This window comes from Nelumbo lutea, chromosome 5 (assembly GCF_056320005.1).
Source record: "Nelumbo lutea isolate HS-2025 chromosome 5, American lotus-T2T, whole genome shotgun sequence".
Lineage (NCBI taxonomy): Eukaryota > Viridiplantae > Streptophyta > Magnoliopsida > Proteales > Nelumbonaceae > Nelumbo > Nelumbo lutea.
Window position 1 is genome coordinate 6,469,920 of NC_142688.1, and position 21,658 is coordinate 6,491,577.

Consider the following 21,658-nt stretch of genomic DNA (forward strand, 5'->3'; position numbering starts at 1 on the left):
GACTAAATATGGAATCATTCCGAAGATTGGTTCTCAAGTTGAGCAGTCCAACCGTCCAGTTCGAATGAATGGTTTATTTTGACTTAAAAAAGCTTAGCAAAATAAATAAATAATCGACCAAAAACCATCCAGGTCAACGGAACTAATTACCTGACCAGTTCCCAAGTCAACCAATCCGACCATCAGGTTTGGTCTGGTTTTCAAAATCATGATTATTATTCATAGGAGATATTTCCCAATATATGGTGGAATGTAGCTTCATGAGGTCGGTGTGAGAAGCAGATCCCAATTCCAGATCATTCAATTTTGTGTTACGACCCTAAGGCTTAGTTGGGGAAGAGTGAAAATACAAATATATACAAGATTTAAAAATACAATAAAAAGGTTTTGTACCGTATACATTTGTGTTTTTTTTCTCCCCTACTTTTTTCTTCAAACCAAACGCAACCTAAATATTAGAAGGCATGGGTTTAAGTGGTGTTGAAGGCTCCCTTTGGAAAACAAACTATTTTTGATGAATGTGATGTGGTTTGCCAATGGATTGGTTTGATGGTCTCTTATGCACATGTCTACAAGGAGCAAATTTTGTTGTTGATTGGTTAGCTAATTTAGGGCATAGAATTCAAATCGGTAACTCAAGTTCATTTGATTGGAGTTTTAATCATATTTGGTTTTGTGATGCTTGGGGAAGGACTTTGCCCTCCTAATTGTGAAAAAAAGGACTTGGCTTTACGCGTTTCAATAATCTCAAGGCTTGTTGTGCATATAGAAAAAGACTACTTAGAGCGAAATGTGTCAAGAAATCGGCTGCAAAAGGATGAGTCTTAAATGTTAAAGAAATTGACTCGATACATTTCAATAGTCTTTTTAAGACTTAATTTAGACATAATGGTCAAGTATGTAATACTTGGTTCCTAACCTTGGAGAGAGCTTTATAATGTTTATTTATTTTTGATAATGGGTGGGTGGGTAAGATATCTCCATGCAATCATACACGAAATTTGGCAACATCTGTTTACCATGTTTAGTGAAAGCGTTGGGTTGCATCCTTGTTTACGTAATTCCATTATTCAAATAAGAATATGGTTTGTCAGTATAAAGATTTTAAAAAGACGTTATCATACATGACATCCATTAAGCTTTTTATAAAAGAAAAAAAAAACCCCTAGAAGTGGTTTTAAAATAGACTTTTAACAGTTTTTTTTTTCTTTTTTTTTACCCCCTTTCAACAATTAATTAAATAAGATGGTGATGAAAGCTTCATCACCCTCAGTTAGCAGTCTCCCGATTTATATCTTCCAACCCTTACTGCTCTATAAAACCAATTAGAAAATCTAGTGGGTTGATGATTCGTAAAGGTCTCTGAGCCAACACGTTCATTAGGAGCTTGATTGAACCCAACAGAAGCCAGAGCGAGGCTCCAAATCCAATCTTCCCTACTCTTCATTTCAATCAAGTAAGTTTATAATAGATCTATTCATGGGCCGGGTAGCCCGATGGTCCGGTCTGGTCTGGCCCGGTCTACATTTCGGTTGGGTTTGGACATGTAGTAATTAGGCCCACAGGCCTAATCTTGGGCTCAAAACACCAAGCCCGATTGTGTTTCAGGCCTGGCTCGGAATTTGTCATAAAAGTCTGGCTCAAGGCCGGTTCAACCCGATTAATTTATATAATATTTATTAATAATTTAATATATACATTTTTTATTTTTTCTTTATAATCTCTCTCTCTCTCTCTCTCTCTCTCTCGTTCAGCCGCTTCAGCGATAATAGCAGCAACAAATTGTAGGCCCGATGGTTAGATCAGACTTGGGCTCGGGCCTTAAAAAATCTGTTAATGAAGAGTAAAAGCCCGGTCCGGTCCATGAACAGGTCTAGATTATAAGAGTTAAGAAACTAAAACTTCTTTTACAACATTAATACTGAATTTATATGGGATTGCACCCAAGATTCTTGGTTGATTGAAATTTACTGAATTAACGATTCTGCAACATAACAAAATTTTCAAACTGTTAAAATGCTTTATAGAGGTGTTCAACAATATGTATATGATTATTGGCAAACACAAGGGGGGAGAGACAGGGGTGGTGGAGGGGAACCATGGATCCCCCATGCCTTAAAAACTTCCCGTTCCCATTTACATCCCACTTATGTTTATTAACTTTTGCCTTATCCCTAATCCATGTTTATTTCCTTTTGACCCCAGAGAAAAATCTTGGCTCTTGTAAAATCTTGATGGAGTCAAACAACATCTTGTAGTATTTGATTCCCCAAAATATATTATGATATTTTACTAAAATAAAATAGTATGGATTCTCTATATGATTTCTTTTGTTCTCAATTAATTTTTACATATAAACTTGTATGGAATAATTACCAACCGATAATAACAATAAAGTATACTACTTAGAGAACTTTTGTTTCCTTAAGTTTAATAAAACAGCATAAATTAAAATAATAAAAAGCCATATATTCCTGATGTATACAAATGTTAATAAGAAACAACAAGGAATCTTGGCCATAAATTATATCTCTCCCCACTTTATTTTTTCCTCATTTAATACTGTTAGGCTATGTTTGGTTTGAAGGAAAATGTAGGGAAAGAAAGGAAAAGGTAGGAAAAATTTTATAAACCTTGTAGAGATTTCTCTGTCTTTTCCTTCCTTTTTTTACCTTTTCCTTCAAACCAAACATAACTTAAAGTCGTCAAGAGGCTTTGTCTTCAATATCATCCAACAAACTATGAATTTATGAAACTATAATACAAGCCAAAACTTACAAAGCTCTCAAACCCACCTGATAATATGTCTATAAAAAGGGTACAAAAAGCAGCTGGTATATGTTTAGTTGCATAAGTTCTCATTTTTTCGAATTAATTTCAACCTAAATATATCGGAAATTGCCCTGAAAATAATAAATATCGTTAGATAATATAATATTATAGAAGTACTACTCTTGAAATTTATCTTTCTCAGAAATGATCTTGGTTTCTATAATTTCAGCTAACCAAAAAAAAAAAAAGTTTCGTAATTTCATAAAATAATATGTAACCGTATATATCAACACAAGCAAATGAAATTTAGCAAAGTGATTAATTAGTATATTTTATACGCTAATTATTTGCTTTCCTTGTATACCATTCTTTTTTTTTTCCTAATATTTGGTGATTCGCCCGAATCCCCTCCCCCATATGGGATGGTGAGTAGCGCAACACCATACTCATAAGTCATAATGCACCTCTACAAAGATGGTGGCAATAGGGTTTGAATCCTTTGTTTGATGGAATGGATCAGTTTTTAAGGAATCGTTCAACATAAAAACTTAATTTGTTAAATGAGATCCGTAAAAAGGTTTTTATTCTCTAACATCAGCTAAAATACCAATTAAGCCACCCCTTAGTTGGTCTTTCTTTCACAATTCAAACGAATAAGTTAAAACGCTTGGCTGTGGCTACTAATTTTTTGGAACGCAGACATGTACCCTCCTTGGCCTGGTCGAATTATTGCCAAGTAATAGAAAAGTATCCTCATCATCATCTACATACGTGGGAGCTCAAGATGGCACTGATATCCAGGGTCCCTCTCTCTCATGGGAGACAGATTACATGATTGCAAGATGAACTACAAATCTATTATTATTAGTTGTAACCCATTTCTCATTATTACAGTTTGGGAGCACAAAGCTACAAACCATCAGATTGAGGGTATCTTCCTGCTAGTAATTAGTATAGTAAAGAAAAGGGAAATATATAAAATACAACAAGAGGGAAATATAGACATTATATATGTTTGTGAGAGAAGATGGGTGGCATATGAGGCCGACACCAAAAGCTTTTCATGAAATCACAAAATCATATGGGCGAGGGCGGCTCCTCACTTTTATAAACCGTGTCTGCCCTTTTTCGGTCTCTTTCTTCTTACTTTAGTTTCCAATGAACAGAAAAAAGCTGCACCCTTCAAATCCCCTTGCTTTTCCTTTGCTCGATCAATAACACACAAAAGAAAGGTTCATGGATTAGATAAGATACGTTAGTTTCTTTTAGAAAGACCGTTGGAGGGTATGGAGTACTGTTGTGGGCTACACTCTCCGGTCTTCACCCACAGGCCCACTTTCTTTTTGGTCTTTTAAGGACAGTCTCACTCATGGCCTGTCTTAGGAGGGTCCAGATCTGCTGCGAAAACAGACGTATAGAATGGACTACATAATCAATCACAAGTGAACCTGCCAGTGATCTATACACATTAGACCCACATAGGTCTGTTTTACACGTATGTATTCACACCAGATTCGGACACCTCTTGGGACTGCACAACCACCAAATGCATGTTACTTATAACAATCTTATTCATGGTTTAAAGTATCAATACGATACACCCTCGTATCTTTTGAAAAAAATACGCTTTGAAACGCCTGTTTTCAAGTGTTTTAGAACCCAATTTTTTTAATAATAAAAAACATGTTTTTAGCTTCCAAAAAACCAAAATTAAAAAAAAATTTAAAAGAAAAATAATGTTTCGGGCGTTTCTAAGTACCGATACGATACTACCAATATGCGTATCGTATCGATACTTCGAACCTTGATCATATTATTATGTGTAATATGTGTAGTATGGAAAAGGGAATATTCTTGGTAGTTTGTTTTTTAAGTTAGTAATAGAATAGTGAGGCACAACCTCCTTGTATTTTATGTAGTACATACACAAAGAAAGTGCAAAGAATTCATTCTTTCATCATGTAAACTTGTATCGTTACGTATTGATTTTATATGCAAAGTGAGCTTAGCATCAGCATCTCTCCTCAGAAGTAGAAGTTAGGAATAATAATAGGTGCCATGTGAGAGATACCTTATAGCATAAAAATCCCTAGAGATGAAAAGGGCTCAAAGCCTTTTGTTCTTGCCACACGTCTACCCATGATTTGCATTTATAAGATTTTGTTTTAAATAAAGGGACGTGCTTAGACTTCCCTTAAAGAAAGGAATAAATGAAAGAAGGGTTACAATTATTTGTTACTCGTATGGGAGTGGCAGATACCTGTCCAAACGGTCAAAAAAGGGAATTTGAAACTACAAAAGCAAAAGGTAAGGAGTGCCCATGTGTCTAAAGCTTTGGCCTAAAACCCATCGGCTTTAGTAATCCACACCAGCTAATAACTAGCTCATGGTGTGGCTAAGGCTATGAAGGTGGGAGGATATTCGAACCTAGTACTAATCCTGATTTATATTCTCTGTTTAATACAACCTTACAAATTGATTTCTCTCTCTCTCTCTGCTTGATCAATCCAGATTCCAGACCATAGTGCTAATGTACGAAACAGATAATACCATGTGATTTTTTACTTCAGAATTCGGTCAAGGAATAAGCATTCAGAGGTATATTTATGAGTATAAGACAAGCAAAAAATGTTCTCATTCAGAAACCAAGTAAAAAAAATCTCGCGAATGTGACTTCTATGTTTCATCAAGTTCCTGAGATCATTGTTAGTGAAGATACTCTAATCAGTTACTTTGGTCGGAAGACCTTAAGAGGTTAATGAAAATTCTTGGAGAGAAACCATGGTAGTGGCGAGTGGGATTTGGAAAAGTGATGACAGCCTCATTAAACCATTATGACCCTATATTGTGTTTCTGACTCAAATTTTCACAGGACAGAACAATGAGTGATGAAGATGTAAGGTGCATGCACCATACACACGAGAGATCCATGTTAATTTGGATCTGAGACCATATTTAAGATGGTAACTTGTACCGGAAACGAGTTCATACATGTGGCTCCAATATGATCCACGCATTTGGGTGGGTGGAATGGGGAACCTTACACATGCTTTGCAACATCCTGATCCCATGTGTAACGTCATATGTTTATTGTTTCCAACTCCTAAACCAGAATCCTTTTTTTTTTTCCCGTCAATTGGATCTAAATCCCAGCTCCTGTAAACATAGACAAATTTGAGTGGGCCTCCGATCTTACCCACTTCAATACATGATCGGTTACCCTCTTTGCAGCACCCCCCCCCCCCCCAAAAAAAAAAAATAATAAATAAATAAATAAAATAAAATGAAAAACATGGATGTAGTGGTCATATCTCCACAAAGAGGGAAATAAAGGTAGGATGGTTAGGTTCATTGATTGGGTCAACAGTGCTTTTCTAAAATAACTGCCGAATTCCCTAACTCCTTGCGCTCTGCTAGTGCTGACATGCCATATATTTCCATGGGAAGTCTGGCTCACGTTAGTGCACGACAAAAGGAAGCATGATCCAATAAAGGAAATTGACACATGGAATGGATCTTAATCTTCCACCTCAACAAGATGTTTCTGATAGACGCATCAAAATTCAGCCTCTAAGGACCTGTTGAATCTAAACGTTTCATTAGCATTTCCACAAAAAATATAATATCCAGGTGCTAGCTGTGTGAACTGTTAAGGAAGATTTTCTTACAAATCCCAGATGGGGTGTGAAATCGACCAGAGGGATAATGTAGTGAATGCAACATGGAAATTTGAAAATTGGTAGTGTTGTGGATACTCTAAATTTATGCAACGGGAAAACCGGTAAATATGAATGCAAGGACCTCACTTCACTATTAAAGACAAGAAACAAGGAATACATATTGAGCCACATTCCCAATCTCTAAGCGATTATTTATACAATAGCCTCAGTCCTAAAGCACTAAGCCAAAGGGACACCATAAACATAAATGAAAGTGTCACGACAGTGATGCTAAAGGGAGAAAAAATTACACTAAAACTAAATACACACGAATGCCCTCTTTTAGCTGAGGTGAGTTCCTTGCATCAAGGCTCTCCATGACTCCATGAGAACAAGATGAGTTGATCATAAACTCACCGGAGGGTTCCCCTGCAAATAACAAATAAATATAAAAATATGTAAAATAACTTGCTCTTGGTAAAATCTATCACTCGGGCAGATTCTTATGTCTTTAGGAGCTTTAGTTGAATAGCGATTGGGTGGGTAACCAGTGCAGGTGGGGTTGGGGGGATTTTAAAAGAAGAAATTTTCAGAGCCCAAACTTTCTTTTTCCGGTTCATAAAAGAATAGCATCGACTACTAATACCCTAGGTGTTATAGCATTTGGTAGACCTGGTAACCCCTAAAAAGATTGATGTATGATATAATAGAACGAGGCATGTTAAAAAACAGGGCAAAGATGCATCCTTCCAAGAGATAACTCAGTAACTGATTCAAGCAGTTGTAACTTGGAAGTTTGTCTTTGCCTTCAAGTGATTATTTAAGCTGGTTCGGACATGCAGTTCAGTCTATTTTTGCAATACCCTCTATTATCCCTCAAATTTCAGCCTTGGATTCTACCTCAAGAACCAGAGTTTACTTTTGAATGTGGCTTGATATTAATTCTGCATCAAGAACCAGTACTTGCTTTTGATTGTGTGGCCTGATATTATTGGATTGGAGAAAAGTGGATCTTGAACTGATCCCAATATAATCAGGGAGAAAATAGAATCAGACCTGAACTTTTGGTATCTAAATATCAATCCTAGATTTGCCATATTCAGATCAGATGGTGGGGACAACCCCTGTTCCTGGCTCAGTTTAGGAAGAGTGCAAATACAAATATGTAAAATGCAAAACCTTGTCTATTGTATTTCTAAACCATGTATTTGTACTGTACATATCTGTATTTGCACTCTTCCCACACTGAGCCTAAAGTATTCATACACCAAATAGCTACTGAGGCCAGCTGGTCAGTCAGGATCCTGGGGACATCAACTATTAGAGAATGATATTTTGCCCATTCATACTGCTTCCAGAAAAACAAAAGGTTATCCAAATACGCAGGACTCAAAAAAGGCCTGGACTCACCTTGAACAAAAGATCATATGCAATGTGCTCCCAGGGTAAAGATATGGACATTAAGCAGCACTTGAGGGGAAGCATCTCATCATCAGGTCTCATGGTGGCAGCAGCAGCGGCATAGGCATGCTTTGCTGCTATAGATGCAGCTGATGCTGCTCTGCGGACAATTGAGCCAATACCGAATCCCCTTTGGGATATCTGAAGTGGTGAATGAGGGCCTGAAAACTGCTGGCTTTGATCTACAAGAGGTAACGCTGTCTTAGATACAAATTTACATAACATCTTTCCTACAAAATAAATGGGGGCTCTAAAAACAAACCAAGTCATCCAAGAGGAGCAACTGAGCAAAGAATTTTAGATAGATACTAAATGAATTTCAATAATAACCAAATCTACCATCTTCTAAATTGATTTTTTTGACAGAGTTTGAAATATGGCAGAATGGGTCCAAAAACCCAGATGCCTGTTGGAACCATTCTAAGCCCATCAACCATCTCTGATGGGTGTTGTTAAATGTGATTAACAATAGCATTTTTTTTCTTTGCTTATACATGGTACTTGAAAGGGGGTTCAGGTTGGGGTGTCCTCAAGGGCATCACTGCCATACTGTGTGAATGAACCTTCTAAGCATACCCAAACCTGCGTCTCCTGTGAGGGAGAGGTAGGGGTGTTTAAATTCGGATGATAAACTGAAAACTGAATGGACCAAACCAAATAAGCTAGTTCAGTTTGGTTAATTCGGGTATCGATATGGTTTGTTTTTTGTTTTTCTAATTGGTTATCGGTTTCAGTTCAGTTTGGCTGATATTTTCAACCGAACCGAACTAGTGGTTTTAGTTAATTAAGTATATTAAATATATAATATTCTATTTAATACTTTATACTTAATTACTTATTAATTATTATCTTTCCCAATGGCCAATTCAGCAATTCTCCATTGGCATTGGGCTATGGGCCTATTCTAACTTTTAATTAATAATAGTTAATTAAACCATCTAAAGATTCTAAACCACTAAAATATTAATTAAAACCATTGGACTTTGGAATCATTCTAACTTCTAATTAATACCACTTATTAGTTATTAATTATTCATTAATGGTTTATGTGGAATCAGGATGAATGTCTACTATTTATGTGGAATCAAGGCCCAACTGAATTGAAAACTGGACCAAACCGAACTGAATTTGGTTAGGGTTGGTTCGGTTCTAAACTCTAGTTCGGTTGGGGGAGATGGTCAAACTCAATAGTCGATTAGGTCCTTGGTTCTAACCGGACCGATCCGAACCGACCGATTGTACACCCCTAGGGAGAGGTGTAGCACTAATCATTACAACCAAGGTTCAAAGTATCGACACTAGCCGATACGCCTGTGTTGGTCCTTTTTTTTTTGGAAATCGGTTCAGAGAGGCCGGTTTATGGCCCGGCTACCCTCTGAATCAGTGGCTGACCCAATACAACCCCTGTAGGGGCGTATTGGGAAGCCACCGGCACAATACGTATTGGCCAATACATATCAATACTTTGAACCTTGATTACAACTAACATGCCAAAAGAAATTTCTTTTACTTACTATCTTTTCTTGAGAAAAGTAACATGTCCGTTGATGCAAGCAAAAGATGTACATGAGAGGATGTAAACACTGTACATCAGATACCTTTGGCTTAAAAAAAGTAAAAAAAAAAACAGATATACTACGTACTTCTTTTTGAGAAAGGTTAAAAGAGGCATGTAGATATACTACGTACTTCTTTGAGAAAAATAACATGTTCATTGATAGATCTTGACTCTTGAAGAGCTCCATCCTCAAAACAAAAATTAGGGAGGACTAGAATTATGGCTCTATAAAAAACCCTTCAACCTCATTACTGAGTTTTGACCCCCAGAAATCCACCACCTTACTAGGGAAGAGGCCAGATTATCTACTATCTCAATTAGGAAGTTAGCCAAACTCCATGGGCCTGAAGCAGCTACTCATGCTCATCTATTCACATCACCAAGAACAAAAAGTGGCCATTTAATATTCATGATTCTAGTTAATAAGGCAGCAACCTCGGCTTTGGATCATCTGTTTCACTAGTTGGGCTACTAAAATACCATATAAGTGATCCATCCAGGTTATACCTTATAGAAGCCCTCCATTTCCAGCCAGACCTAGGTTCTTCACAGAACTTCCCTGGGAATAAGATAAATAGGGTTGATATGGAAGATGCAAGTCTCCTGTTTAGATGACTGAAGGTGATATAATCAAAATGATATTGGGGATGGATAACAAGGAAATTTGCATTGAATGAATAATTTCCAAATTAGTGGAAAACTCTACTTTAAGATGCAGAAAACTAAAGGGAATTCCAAATTAGAGCATTTTTCCACTATCATTGGTTTTATATAGTGAGGAAAAGAGTGAAGAGGACGTCACTTATAAAATTAGAGCAGGGTAAATGAAGTCTAGAGATGCATATAGAGTGTTGAATGATTGAAGCATAGTTGTCAAGGCATTGCCAAGCAGCTAGGTGCCCTTGGTTGATGGCCTTGCCAGAACACCTTTGATTATAGTAACTAGGCATCCATCTAGGCAATTAGGTGTTGCCCAGGAGACAAATATCACAAGGTGGGAGCCTTATTATAATATCATTACTATGGCTGCATCTTACTAATATGTGTGTCAATACATTCTATATATATTATTTATGCTTTGTTTTAAATTTTACTAAAATATCCAGGAGTAGTGAGAAGATAAAGGACAGAACAGTTTCTTTTTCTTTTGTTTTTTTCTTGTACTCACTCACTCACTCTCTCTCTCTCTCTCTCTCTCTCTCACACACACACACACACACACACACACACTTTGTCACACACATTAAATAAAACAGTGGCTCCACACTTTTTCTTTTTCTCTTACTCTCTATCTTAAAAGTTTTGTCATATAAAATTATAGCATTATTTAGTTCCTAATTTGATATGGCATTGCTCTATTAAATACTTATTATGTTAGCATTATTTTTGACAATATTGAAAATGCTGTCGTGTTTTGGATATGATAATTTGCCATATTTTGAGAAGAAATTTAACATTTTTAATAAAGAGAATTACTATTTTTAATTAATACGCATTTACTTGGCAGTTGAGGATTATACAACTCAACTCTTTTTCCACATCCAGAGTCCAATTGCCTTCCCATGAATGCTTAGAGACCCAGATCAGTGGCAGCCGAGAACACTTAATTATGAATCAAAAGGTGCCTGAGAAAAGGGCATAAATAATTCCAGTTTTGAAAAATCTTTTAACACAAATGAAAAGGTGAACCAAGAAAAAAAAATGTTTGCCTACATGTTATAGCATATTTAAAACTGCTACATTGGTAATAACCAAATATACATTATTCCAAATCTAGTTTTCAGGATTTAATTTTGTGCAGTTCATTCTTCTAGGCTCTACAACAGCAGTAGATGAAGTGGAAAAAGGTTTTTGCTTACCTGCAACACCAGAAACAGCGACTTCAACTTCCCCACGTCCGCCAGGACCTTTCATGTAAAGTCTATCTGGTTTAGGAATATGACCAATTGACAAAAGACTCCCAAATCGAGACTTTCCAGCTGGAAAATGGGAAATAGAAAGATTAATAATTAACACTATAAACAACATAGGTTAATTCAGCAACTTTCTGTTCTCCATACTTAAAAGGAAATGCAGGGGAACAGAAAAAAAGGGAAAAGAAATTAGATTATAAAGTTGGTCTGTGACTGGATGCCAACTTTTTAATATTTGAATGATAATGGTAATGACAACACCACCAATTCTTTTAATAACTTTTGCAATGCTTCAGGTATAAATATAAGATCAAGATTTATGAGAAGATAGAACAAAAGTTCATGCTAGATGTCATCCCACAAGCAGCCTCCATCTGGGCTTTGGACTAGCAATGCAAAACAAAGCTTGACAGGAGCTGATGATTTTCACATTGTCACAAGTACGATTAGTACATAGATAGGATTGCAAAAACTTTACAACCATTAATTAATGGGAGCTAGCTTTTATAAACAAAAAATGGTGAAATGTCTATGCCAGCAAAAGATGTACATAAAATTTAATAAGAGGCAAAACTGTCAAGCTCAAGAATTTTGGCAGTTGTGGAATTGTTAGGCTAGGATGTTTCTTACACATCTGCCCTTTCTCAATGCCTGCATCTAGAACCAGCGGAATTGGATTAAAAATTTCTTAAGTTTTATTTGCAACCAAGAAAGAAACCCTCTAATCCATTTGATTATTACAATTTAACAGCAACAATGACCCCCTCATGTGAATCAGGGCAGGGTAAGTTGAGCAAATAAAGAAAACAAGTGAAAAACTTCATTAAATTGTAGTAATAATTAATATACCTACAAGACGACAGTTCTAATACATTGATCGGGTTACCAATTAAAAAGAAAAGAAAAACCTACAAAGAATATTGTCTGGAAACAGGGGGGATCAACCTGGACAGGAGCCTGGTTCACTGTTTGACTGGTTTGACCATGTTCAACCAGTTTGACTGTCACATCAATACTACACTATAAATAGACCAATAAAATAAATATAAGAAAAAACAGAAAGAGTAAGTGCCAGTTAAATAGTATCTACTTGTAGAAAATTTTCAGATATTCTTAACTTTTGAGGAAACTATAAAATTGTAGTTGTTCCTCATTCCTCTTTTTGTCAATGCTTGCATTTCTCAGACTACTTTGCCTTCAATGGATTTAGTAACCATTTTTCTGGAATTTAAGAGGAAGTATGGGTAAACACCACTTTGTTTAAAATCCATCTTGAATTAATGCACAATACAACCCATCAACTGAATCTAGTTGACTTATCAAAAGATGAAGACTAGTTGAAGAAGTATGCATCAACTGAAGTCTATGTAGCAGAAAGCAATCTTGTTTATGCAATTTTTTTTTCTTTTTTTTTCGATGGGTAACTTGCTTATTTATGCAATCTGAAATAGAGATACCTTCATATGCATCTCGAACCATCTGATAGCTGACAAATCCCGAGAAGAGAGTAAGCTGCAAACATAAATATAACAGTGTCAAGAGATTCTCATAGATTTTATTTCCATGTAGCACTCCATTAGTTAAAAAAAATCAATGAGCAAGTTTTTTTTTTTATCAGAAAAATCAATGAGCAAGTATTGCACTTCAAACTAAACGCCCACATGATGAATGCTACTGTGTTTGATTTAAGAAAAGCATTAGTTTGAAGTCACATCTACAGTAGTGGAAAATGTGCTTAATGCTTAGAATCTGATACTAACAAAAAAGTTATTTTACCATATTACCACTGGCTCAAAATGCTCAATGGTGAAAATTACTTTGCAGACACTTGTCTCAATGTTTTTTTGGATCAATAACAATTTATATTAATTGATTAGAGAAATAATTACAGCACTGTAGAGAGAGGTAAAAAGACTTAACTCTCCCCTAGAGAACAAGATAAAAATTACAATACAGCCCAAAATATTTGATCCCTTCCCACTCCTTGCTTTGCCAAAGTGTCTGCAAATGCATTTGCTATTCTCTTCACCCATTTCCAGCCCCCTAGTTAGCCATTTAATTTCCCTCCTCTCATTACCAAATTTCCACAGTCCACTACTCCACTATCCTTCTGTAACCAGCTTAGAATCACCTTCAACAACAAGCTTTTGTATATTCAGCTCCTTTACCTTCCTTGTACCCTCCAGTACAGCATGAACCTCAGCTCGAAGAGAGTCCCCCTCCCAATGGGACCTGAATACATTGCAATCACCTTTCCATTCTCATCTCTGAAACCCCCCCTATCACCCATCTCAATACTGCAACTGCCAACTGCCTATTATAAGATATTATTTATGACTCCAAAATTTTTTAGAATTTCATTCAACTTGGTTTTCTATATCCGTTGTTTAAATATCTAGAGGAAAGAATCATGAGAATCCTACTACTCTGAAGTTTCACCCAATGAACAAAAATACTTCCACTTGTATTTTCAGTGAGAAAATGTTATATACAACTTAGGTTGAACTTTGTCTCAAATTAGTAAGATTTCTATTTGAGTTTTTCTCATCTTTATAAAAAGGTGGTTTAGATTTTATTGTTATTGTAGCATCGGAAACCTATAAGAAATAGGTATAAGTGGAGCATTTAGAGAGATAGGAGAGACATTCTACTAGTATACTTGGGACCCATAGGACTTGGACCAGCAAGAATATTTGGATTTAGAAATCTGCTTAAGGAGTAGATCACAAACAATTATTGGTTGATTGAATGGAGAAACAGAAAGGCTTGGCCCTTCAGACACCAAATTAGGGAAGCAAGAAATCTGGCTGATACTGTTGAAGCAGATTGTATCTTTCAATCTGTTAATTCTCCTGCCGATACCCTACCCTGACAAGGGATTAGTAACGGGCACTAACCTGGGGCTGAACCCCTTAGAGTAAATGAGCTTTATATATGAAAATTAGTATATCAACAGTTAGGGGGAGCAGCAATGGGCTGGCTTGGCTGTAATATCTTTTGGGATGTAAATGAACTTTATATATGATTATCAGGTATTGAATCTATTGATAAAAAAGTACCATTTGCACATAATCTGAAGCACAAAATTTGTATTCCCTTCTATATCACACACACACATACAAAACCTTAATTGGACAGGATGGGGTCAAATATACATCCAATCCAGTTATTACATGGACGCAGGTTCTAAGATCTGAATATGAAATACTCAGACCAGATGCAGGTTCTATTGACAGCATAAATAGCACAAAAAACTGAGATTCATCATACCATTTTTTAGTTATTTCAAAAACACATAACTGAAAAACAACTTAACCTTAGATTTCTTCACCCTTCCAGAATCAGTGTCAATCGTCAAGGAGGATTTATTACTAGAGCTGGAACCATCTACTTCATTTTCAGTAGGAAATGCTGCCCCGTCATGTGCATTGAGAAGCACACAGTAGCAGTGATCTGTTTCTGTCAAAACCTGCAAATGGTTTAAGACAAATAATAATACTATTGAGCAATAACCGATAGACCACAAATAGATCAGAGAATAACTGGAGATTTTTTATGGTAAGCACTACTCCAGGCATGTTGGACATAAAAGGTAAAACAAAAGAGAACAATATATTTTGGTAAGGGGTATTACAAATGGAATAGATCCATGTGCCAAAAATACAATCTACACTGGTCTGTAAGAATTATATTCTACCGCAGCTATCTTGAAATATTGAAACCTTTGCTCAACATGTCTAGAAGACCATCAGAATAGAAACGACTATTAGGCTTTTTTCTCCATCTTCTCAAATGGACAATGCCTTTCATTAAGAACATGCAATTTTTTCCATAAAGCCCAAAACAAGGCAAAGGTGATTCCCCTAACATATGGCTTTTAGTGCTACAAGCAGTTGCAGGTCATGTAACTCATTCAGGTCTTGCAAATCACCTAACACAAAGCATAACTTTAATGAAAGAAGATCGACTATCAAGATTATATACTTGATAAAAATATTTTCTTATAGGAACCAGTGAGTAGAGTAGTAGACATGTGCTGTTGTACATGGTATTAAATAGTGGATAGAAAATATAAGAAGGTTCACTTTATAGAAAAATTTTTGTATGCATTCCATGCAAGTCAGGTTTCTACTTTATATGGTTAACAAGAAATGTTTCACAACACTGACAGTAAGGTATATTACACCAATATATACACAGGAAGAGAACAACCCATTATCATATGAAAAATAGAGACTACCTCAAGGATATACTACCTAATTATGACGTGTTTTAGATCTGGAGGTTCAACCGTTTTTGCCTTCAGGTTGTGGATCAGCAGTTCAACCTGTGACCCAACGACCAGGTCAAAGGGTCAATGGTTCAATCACCCGGGTTGGCGGGTCTTTGACCAAGTCAATGGTTTTTAATTGGTTTGCAGGACTCTAACATGTTGAACGATGAATTCACACGACCATAACACTTCCATGCGACCCTCCAGTAAAACACAAACATGCTATCAATCCAATGAAAAACCAAACTACTAAATGAGTGCATGCCTAAGTGATTTGGTTTCCATGAGTACATGTCTTTCTCCAACCCCAAATGATACAAAAATAACCCACTAACATATGAAAAAATAGAAACTACCTCTAAGGTCTAATACCTTACCATGAAAATCAAGAAATGCCAAGGTAGCCTAACATGTGTTATGATGTTTTCACATGGTCACAATACTTGTGAACTTCCAATAAAACACTTACATGCTATCAATCAAAATAAAAGACAAATCACCTAGAAGTGCACGCGATAACAACGCATCTTGTGACCTTCTAATAAATCACGGACATGCAAATAAGCAAATTTAAAACAAAATCGCCTTGTGAGTTCATGCCTAGGTGATTCGGTTTTGATTAGTCCACATGGTCACAACACTTTTTTGTGAGTTGCAACCGTCCAATAAAACAAAGACACCCATCCAGTGATTTAAAAGGTGTGCCTAGGCGTAGGCGCACATGCGAGGCACATTTTAGGGTAGGCACCTTGCCCAAGTCCTAGGCCCCCTTTCAAAAGGCGCACGCCTGGTGTGCCTAGGTGTGTGACTGGTGTGCCTTGCGCCTCAGCCCAGGCGTGTGCCTTCTGAAAATTTGATGCTTTTTTGCTTTTTTTGAGTCTAGCGGCTGGGCCGGGGGCCCCTATGCCACACCCCTCAAGGCAAGCCCAAGCAAAGTCCATGTTAGGGTCTTAAATTCTTAGTAATGTTGTTCGTTCATTCATCCTAATAAAATATCTTCTTAAAAAGCAAATAAAACTATAAAATCATTATTTTTTGTGTGAGAACTAAGATATTAAGACCCTAACATGGACTTGCTTGGGCTTTCCTCGAGGGGCGTGGCACAAGGCTACCTCTAGAATATACTACCTAACTATGATAATCAGGTAATGCCAAGGTAACTTAACATGTATTGTGATGCCCAGGCGATAAGGCGCTCATGGAAGGTTGCCTCAATCGCCAAGAAACTTTTTTACATGGTGCTCTTAGATACTTCTATATTCTTAACTTTTTTTTTATCAATCTTTTATATTCTTAACATTTGCTTGAAATTGTAGTGAAGTGGTTAAAAGAGGACAATTCCGAGCTCTGGAACTACAGCAATGAAAAGAGGAAATTTAAGTGGCTGAGTAACGACATAGAAGTTAGTTATACATGGGTAAAGAGAAGTGCAAACTCATTGGAAGATGGTTTAGCTAGGCAAGGGGTGAACAGAAACTCAATTTTTTGGGCTGTTTTGTAATTGATTTACAGTTTGGGTGTACATTGATGTATTAGGGAGTTAAGATTTTTTAGCTCCTTAACTATGTACTTTCTCAATCTTTAATAAAATTCACTGTTATTGATCAAAAAAATCTTTTATATTCTTAACTTTCTGAGAATATAATAATGAAATGGACATTATCAAACTAAATTATTCAAGTTGAGTTAAAATACTAGTTTCTTTTTATTATTTTTCTTATTTGTTAGGGTTCAATCATGATGTATACTGTCTTGAATCCTCAAAGGCTTCAAAACCTGAACTAATAAGCATAGAAGAACGCCTTCCTTTCATCCTTCCTTCTCTTTTTTTTTTTTTTCTTTTCCTAGGACAAAAATAGAGGCTCAGCCCCTCCATTTTTTTGAAATTTCTTTCCCTTTTTTTTTATTGGGAACGGTTTGAAATTTCTTTCCTTTCTTCCATTTCTATTCATGAATATGTTGATTTTCTATGTTTTAAATAAACTTTATACATTTTTAATGAAGATTATAGACAATTAATAGTTACGGCTGCTGATTTCTATGGAAACTAGAGAGTTACCCTAGGATTCATGATTTTTATTAAAAAAAAAAATCGCATCGTCTAGGTGATAAGGTGCACCCTATTGACTAGTCTCACCCCGATGCCTTGAAAACTATGAATTCCTAAAAATGACACTACCAACTTCTAGCTCCTTTCTTTCACAATACCCACAAATGAACTCCATGATAAAAATCCAAATAATGACACTACCTACTTCTAGCTCCTTTCTTTCACAATACCCACAAGTGAACTCCATGATAAAAATCTAAATAATGACACTACCTACTTCTAATTCCATGATAATCATCATATTTCTTTCTAGCAATTTTATGGAAAGCTTTATCTGGTTCACCATGTATCAGTCTTCTATTTCAATATACTCTCCTTACACCAAGACCTTTTCATTTAATGGCAGGGCAAGTGAAGAACTTAGCAGCCAAATGATGTGTCACAGTTCCTTATATTATCCAATCACATAATCTCTGAACAGGCATTGATGAACATGTGAGTGTACTGGTTTACAGAAGTTGCTAAAACCATGTACACAAGAAATACTTGTTGCCTTTTTTCTTCTCTTAGGGGAGCAGCTTGGGTGGGCTTGGGTTGAAATTTGTTAAAATTTGAATGGGCCCACCCTAGAGGGCTTGTGCCTGATGTTCTGTAAATTCTTCAAATTCGGCACCCGACTTGCACCGTTATTTTCTCTTCATAATATGCTATTACAATGCTTATAACTTTCTTACCCTATGAGGGGTCACCTTTTTGAAGGTGGCAGTTGTAATTCTCGTATTAAATGAAAGTTACCGTTTCCTATAAAAAAATGCTATTACAATGCCATATTATATGTTGATTGGTATAAACTTATTAAAAAGAGAATCTAATTTATCTCAACTTAGTACCTATTTATAAGTAGATGGTGGCTCCTTAAGAAAGTAGTGAAAGATAAAGCACAATTATGGGAAAAAAAACCTAACCACCACATGAGAGGCCATTAACATGGTAAGAAGATGATTACATTGAACCACATACCAATAAAAAAAGAATTACATTGAACCACATGATCATATTATAAGAAATAAAAATGAAAACTGAAACATAAAGTTAACTACAGGAGAATATAAGCATCTTACTACTGCATCGAAAGTTGAATCAAAGTCATCAACTGCGAAACAAATATCTGGATAGGCAGGAACAGTTTCTGCTTCCTGAAAGACATTACTGAGGGAGTAACTTGGTTGATTCAGCACCAATAAAGTTCAGAAATAATGTAAGAATAAAAGAAAAAGGCTGCAACACAGGGGAGAAGGAAGAAGAGAAGAAAAGAGAAGAGAAGAAGAAGAAGAATGGCACACCAATCATGGGGTTCTTGAGGTCCCCATCACCTTTTATACTAAGAATAAAATAAGAGCAGAAGTTGCATTTCTACATTCAATGAGGCAGCAACAATAAACATAACAAAATAAGTGGCCCATGGACCCAATAATAAACACACTAATAGCCCACTAGTAGAACATAAAAAAGGAATAGCATAATAGGCTCAATAAATAAAAGCACATATCAGGTCTGTCAACAGAGTAGGCAGGGTGAATACAGAGAAGTGAAAATGTAAAAACACAAAACCACATTTCACCGGATGAATGGAGCAAAAGCACTGACCTTTTTTGAGTCCAGATGAAAATTAACCCGGCTTGGAGATGCATACACAGTTTTTACAACCTGTAAAGACATCTACCATCAAACATACGCAACACAATACCCAAACCTAACATTATATGCATTTGTAGGACGGTATCCCATTAACCTAACTGTGAACAAACACAATTTCTATCTACAAAAAAGGAACACTTAGTCTCTGTGACAAATTGAATGATGGTAGAATCAAAATTTATGCATCTAGCTGTTGCAGAGCAGACCAATTAAGAAACATACAAAATGGGTAATCTTAGTAACATGGTACTCTATAGTGGGCCAATGGGTGAAGGAAATCCTTTGAGGGCTGAAACTCTTCCATGTCTACAAGGGTTCAAATCAGGGCTAGCATATCTGTGGACAGATTAATTGCTGAAGAGGATTGCCAAGTTGTAATTTGTTGGTTATTGTCAGAAGAGGGACCTTTGAATCTTAGGCATTTCATATGAAAAGTTAGAATGCTGGTATCTCATATAAATTGATCACTCAATTGAGTACCTAGGGAAGGAGTGATTAGAGAAGAAATAATTTTGGGTTACCTGGTTCATGGAGGGATTTGTAAAATTGCATGGAAATCTGACAGCACATATCACTTTTGAATGAATGCTTTTAGCAGTACTATTTCTAGTTCTTCATTCCTGAAACACATGAATAAATGGCATTCTGCTTTTATAATAACAAGGAAATTACACAATGTTGGTCCCAGCTATCTAGGTTCTTGGGAGGGGTAGGCTGGATATGGACCTAACCCTTGGCATTTCATTTTCATGACGAATAAAATGCTATTCTACGTTGCTGATAAAAAACTATAAAAAGTGGCTATAAGAAGAATGAAAAAGAAAATGAAAGCTGCAAGAAGCATAAAAAGGGTATTTACACACATGTAGAATAACATAAAATACTGATGTACAATAAAATCTAATTTGATTTAAGCTGTTGGGAACTCAACGCCTGAACTGGCAAACAGTAAGTTGCGTACTGGTTTATTGTATACTAGCGAGGCCTTTAATTTATATCAGCAATCATGTTCTGAAGATACCTTATATATAGGAGATAATGGTGTGTCTGCTTCATTTTGATGATTGTGAAGAGCCTGAATACTGAAACACAACGAGAGAAGAAAATCTTAATTCAGAAGGCCTTAGAGAGAAATAAGCTAGCATAAATTTTACTTAGCATGATGCTGCATTACTCAATAAAACAGAGGAAGGAAAGATATGGAAACAGTTTTGAATTGCAAGTCATAGGATATAACAGCTCTTTCTTTCTTTTAGATTTCTCAGGATAGCATAGATGTATTGTAAAAGGAAAACTATGTAACAAGTTAATGAAGGGGATATGCTCTAGCACCTTATTGCAATGGTCAATGAACCTGTTGAGAATATGCATTTGGCTTAGGGGTATTGTTGTCTTTTCTGTTTTATGTATTTTGGGCGCCCTTATAGGGACATAACTGTAATTTCTATCTTAGTATATAATGAAATGTTTTGGGTGTGAACAGTAACACACCCATTCTCCCGTAATTTCTTCTTCTTCTTCTTCTTCCTACACCCAACAACTTGGTATCAGAGTGGGAAGAAATCTTGGACTAGGTTTCTCTTTCAACTCCCGAACCCAAGAAGACCCACTGATGTCAGACTGCCACCAGATGATGTCAGCAGACCGTACATGTACTGGTGGTCACCCCTGAAACTGGATCTACTCCAGTGCGCCCTGATTTTAGGGTTATTTTGGTATGGTTGTTATCTTCATCTGATGTGTCTACAATTTTTCCCAGATTTTACAAACAGAAATTACAAAAAATTATTGGTTCGATGTTTAGATTTTTCCATCCTTGTCTGAGTTCGATGCTTGTTTGGAACTTGTTGGCTTTGGTTCGTTTGGCATCCCTGAAGGTATGGGAAGTGGTTCCATAATTTTATGACCTCTAATCTTGCTTTGGGAGGTCTTTTCCTCTTCATATATTGCCGCCGGTTCAGTTTTGGGCCTCCCATTTTTTTGTGGATCTTGTGTGTTAAGATTTTTCCATCCTTGTCTGAGTTCAATGCTTGTTTGGAATTGTTGGTTTTGGTTCATTTGGCATCCCTGAAGGTATGGGAAGTGGTTCCATAATTTTATGACCTCTAATCTTTCTTCGGGAGGTCTTTTCCTCTTCATATATTGCCGCCAGTTTAGTCTTGGGCCTCCCATTTTTTGTGGATCTTGTCTGTTTCGGTTGGTTGTTGGAGTGCAGTAGAACTGATAAAAGGCCCACCCAACTCAAATGGGTGTGCCTAAGGAGTTACAGACTAT

At 36.3% G+C, this 21,658-nt stretch overlaps 1 protein-coding gene across 8 annotated transcripts in view; it reads right to left on the reverse strand.

Annotated features, from left to right (window-relative positions):
- Nucleotides 1–6,560: 6,560 nt before the first annotated feature.
- CW7 overlaps nt 6,561–21,658 on the reverse strand; it is a 53,314-nt gene continuing 38,216 nt past the window's right edge. For 6 of the 8 annotated variants that reach the window (XM_088944711.1, XM_088944715.1, XM_088944716.1 and 3 more), the window contains 8 exons: nt 20,406–20,466; nt 19,334–19,393; nt 18,808–18,882; nt 14,680–14,832; nt 12,821–12,875; nt 11,310–11,429; nt 7,842–8,074; nt 6,561–6,860 (listed from right to left, as the gene is read on the reverse strand). In XM_088944711.1, the coding sequence (XP_088800837.1) occupies nt 6,837–6,860; nt 7,842–8,074; nt 11,310–11,429; nt 12,821–12,875; nt 14,680–14,832; nt 18,808–18,882; nt 19,334–19,393; nt 20,406–20,466 (781 nt within the window). In that variant the 3' untranslated portion in view covers nt 6,561–6,836. The remainder of the gene's footprint in view (nt 6,861–7,841; nt 8,075–11,309; nt 11,430–12,820; nt 12,876–14,679; nt 14,833–18,807; nt 18,883–19,333; nt 19,394–20,405; nt 20,467–21,658) is intronic. The other 2 variants (XM_088944717.1, XM_088944718.1) reach the window with 1 other exon arrangement.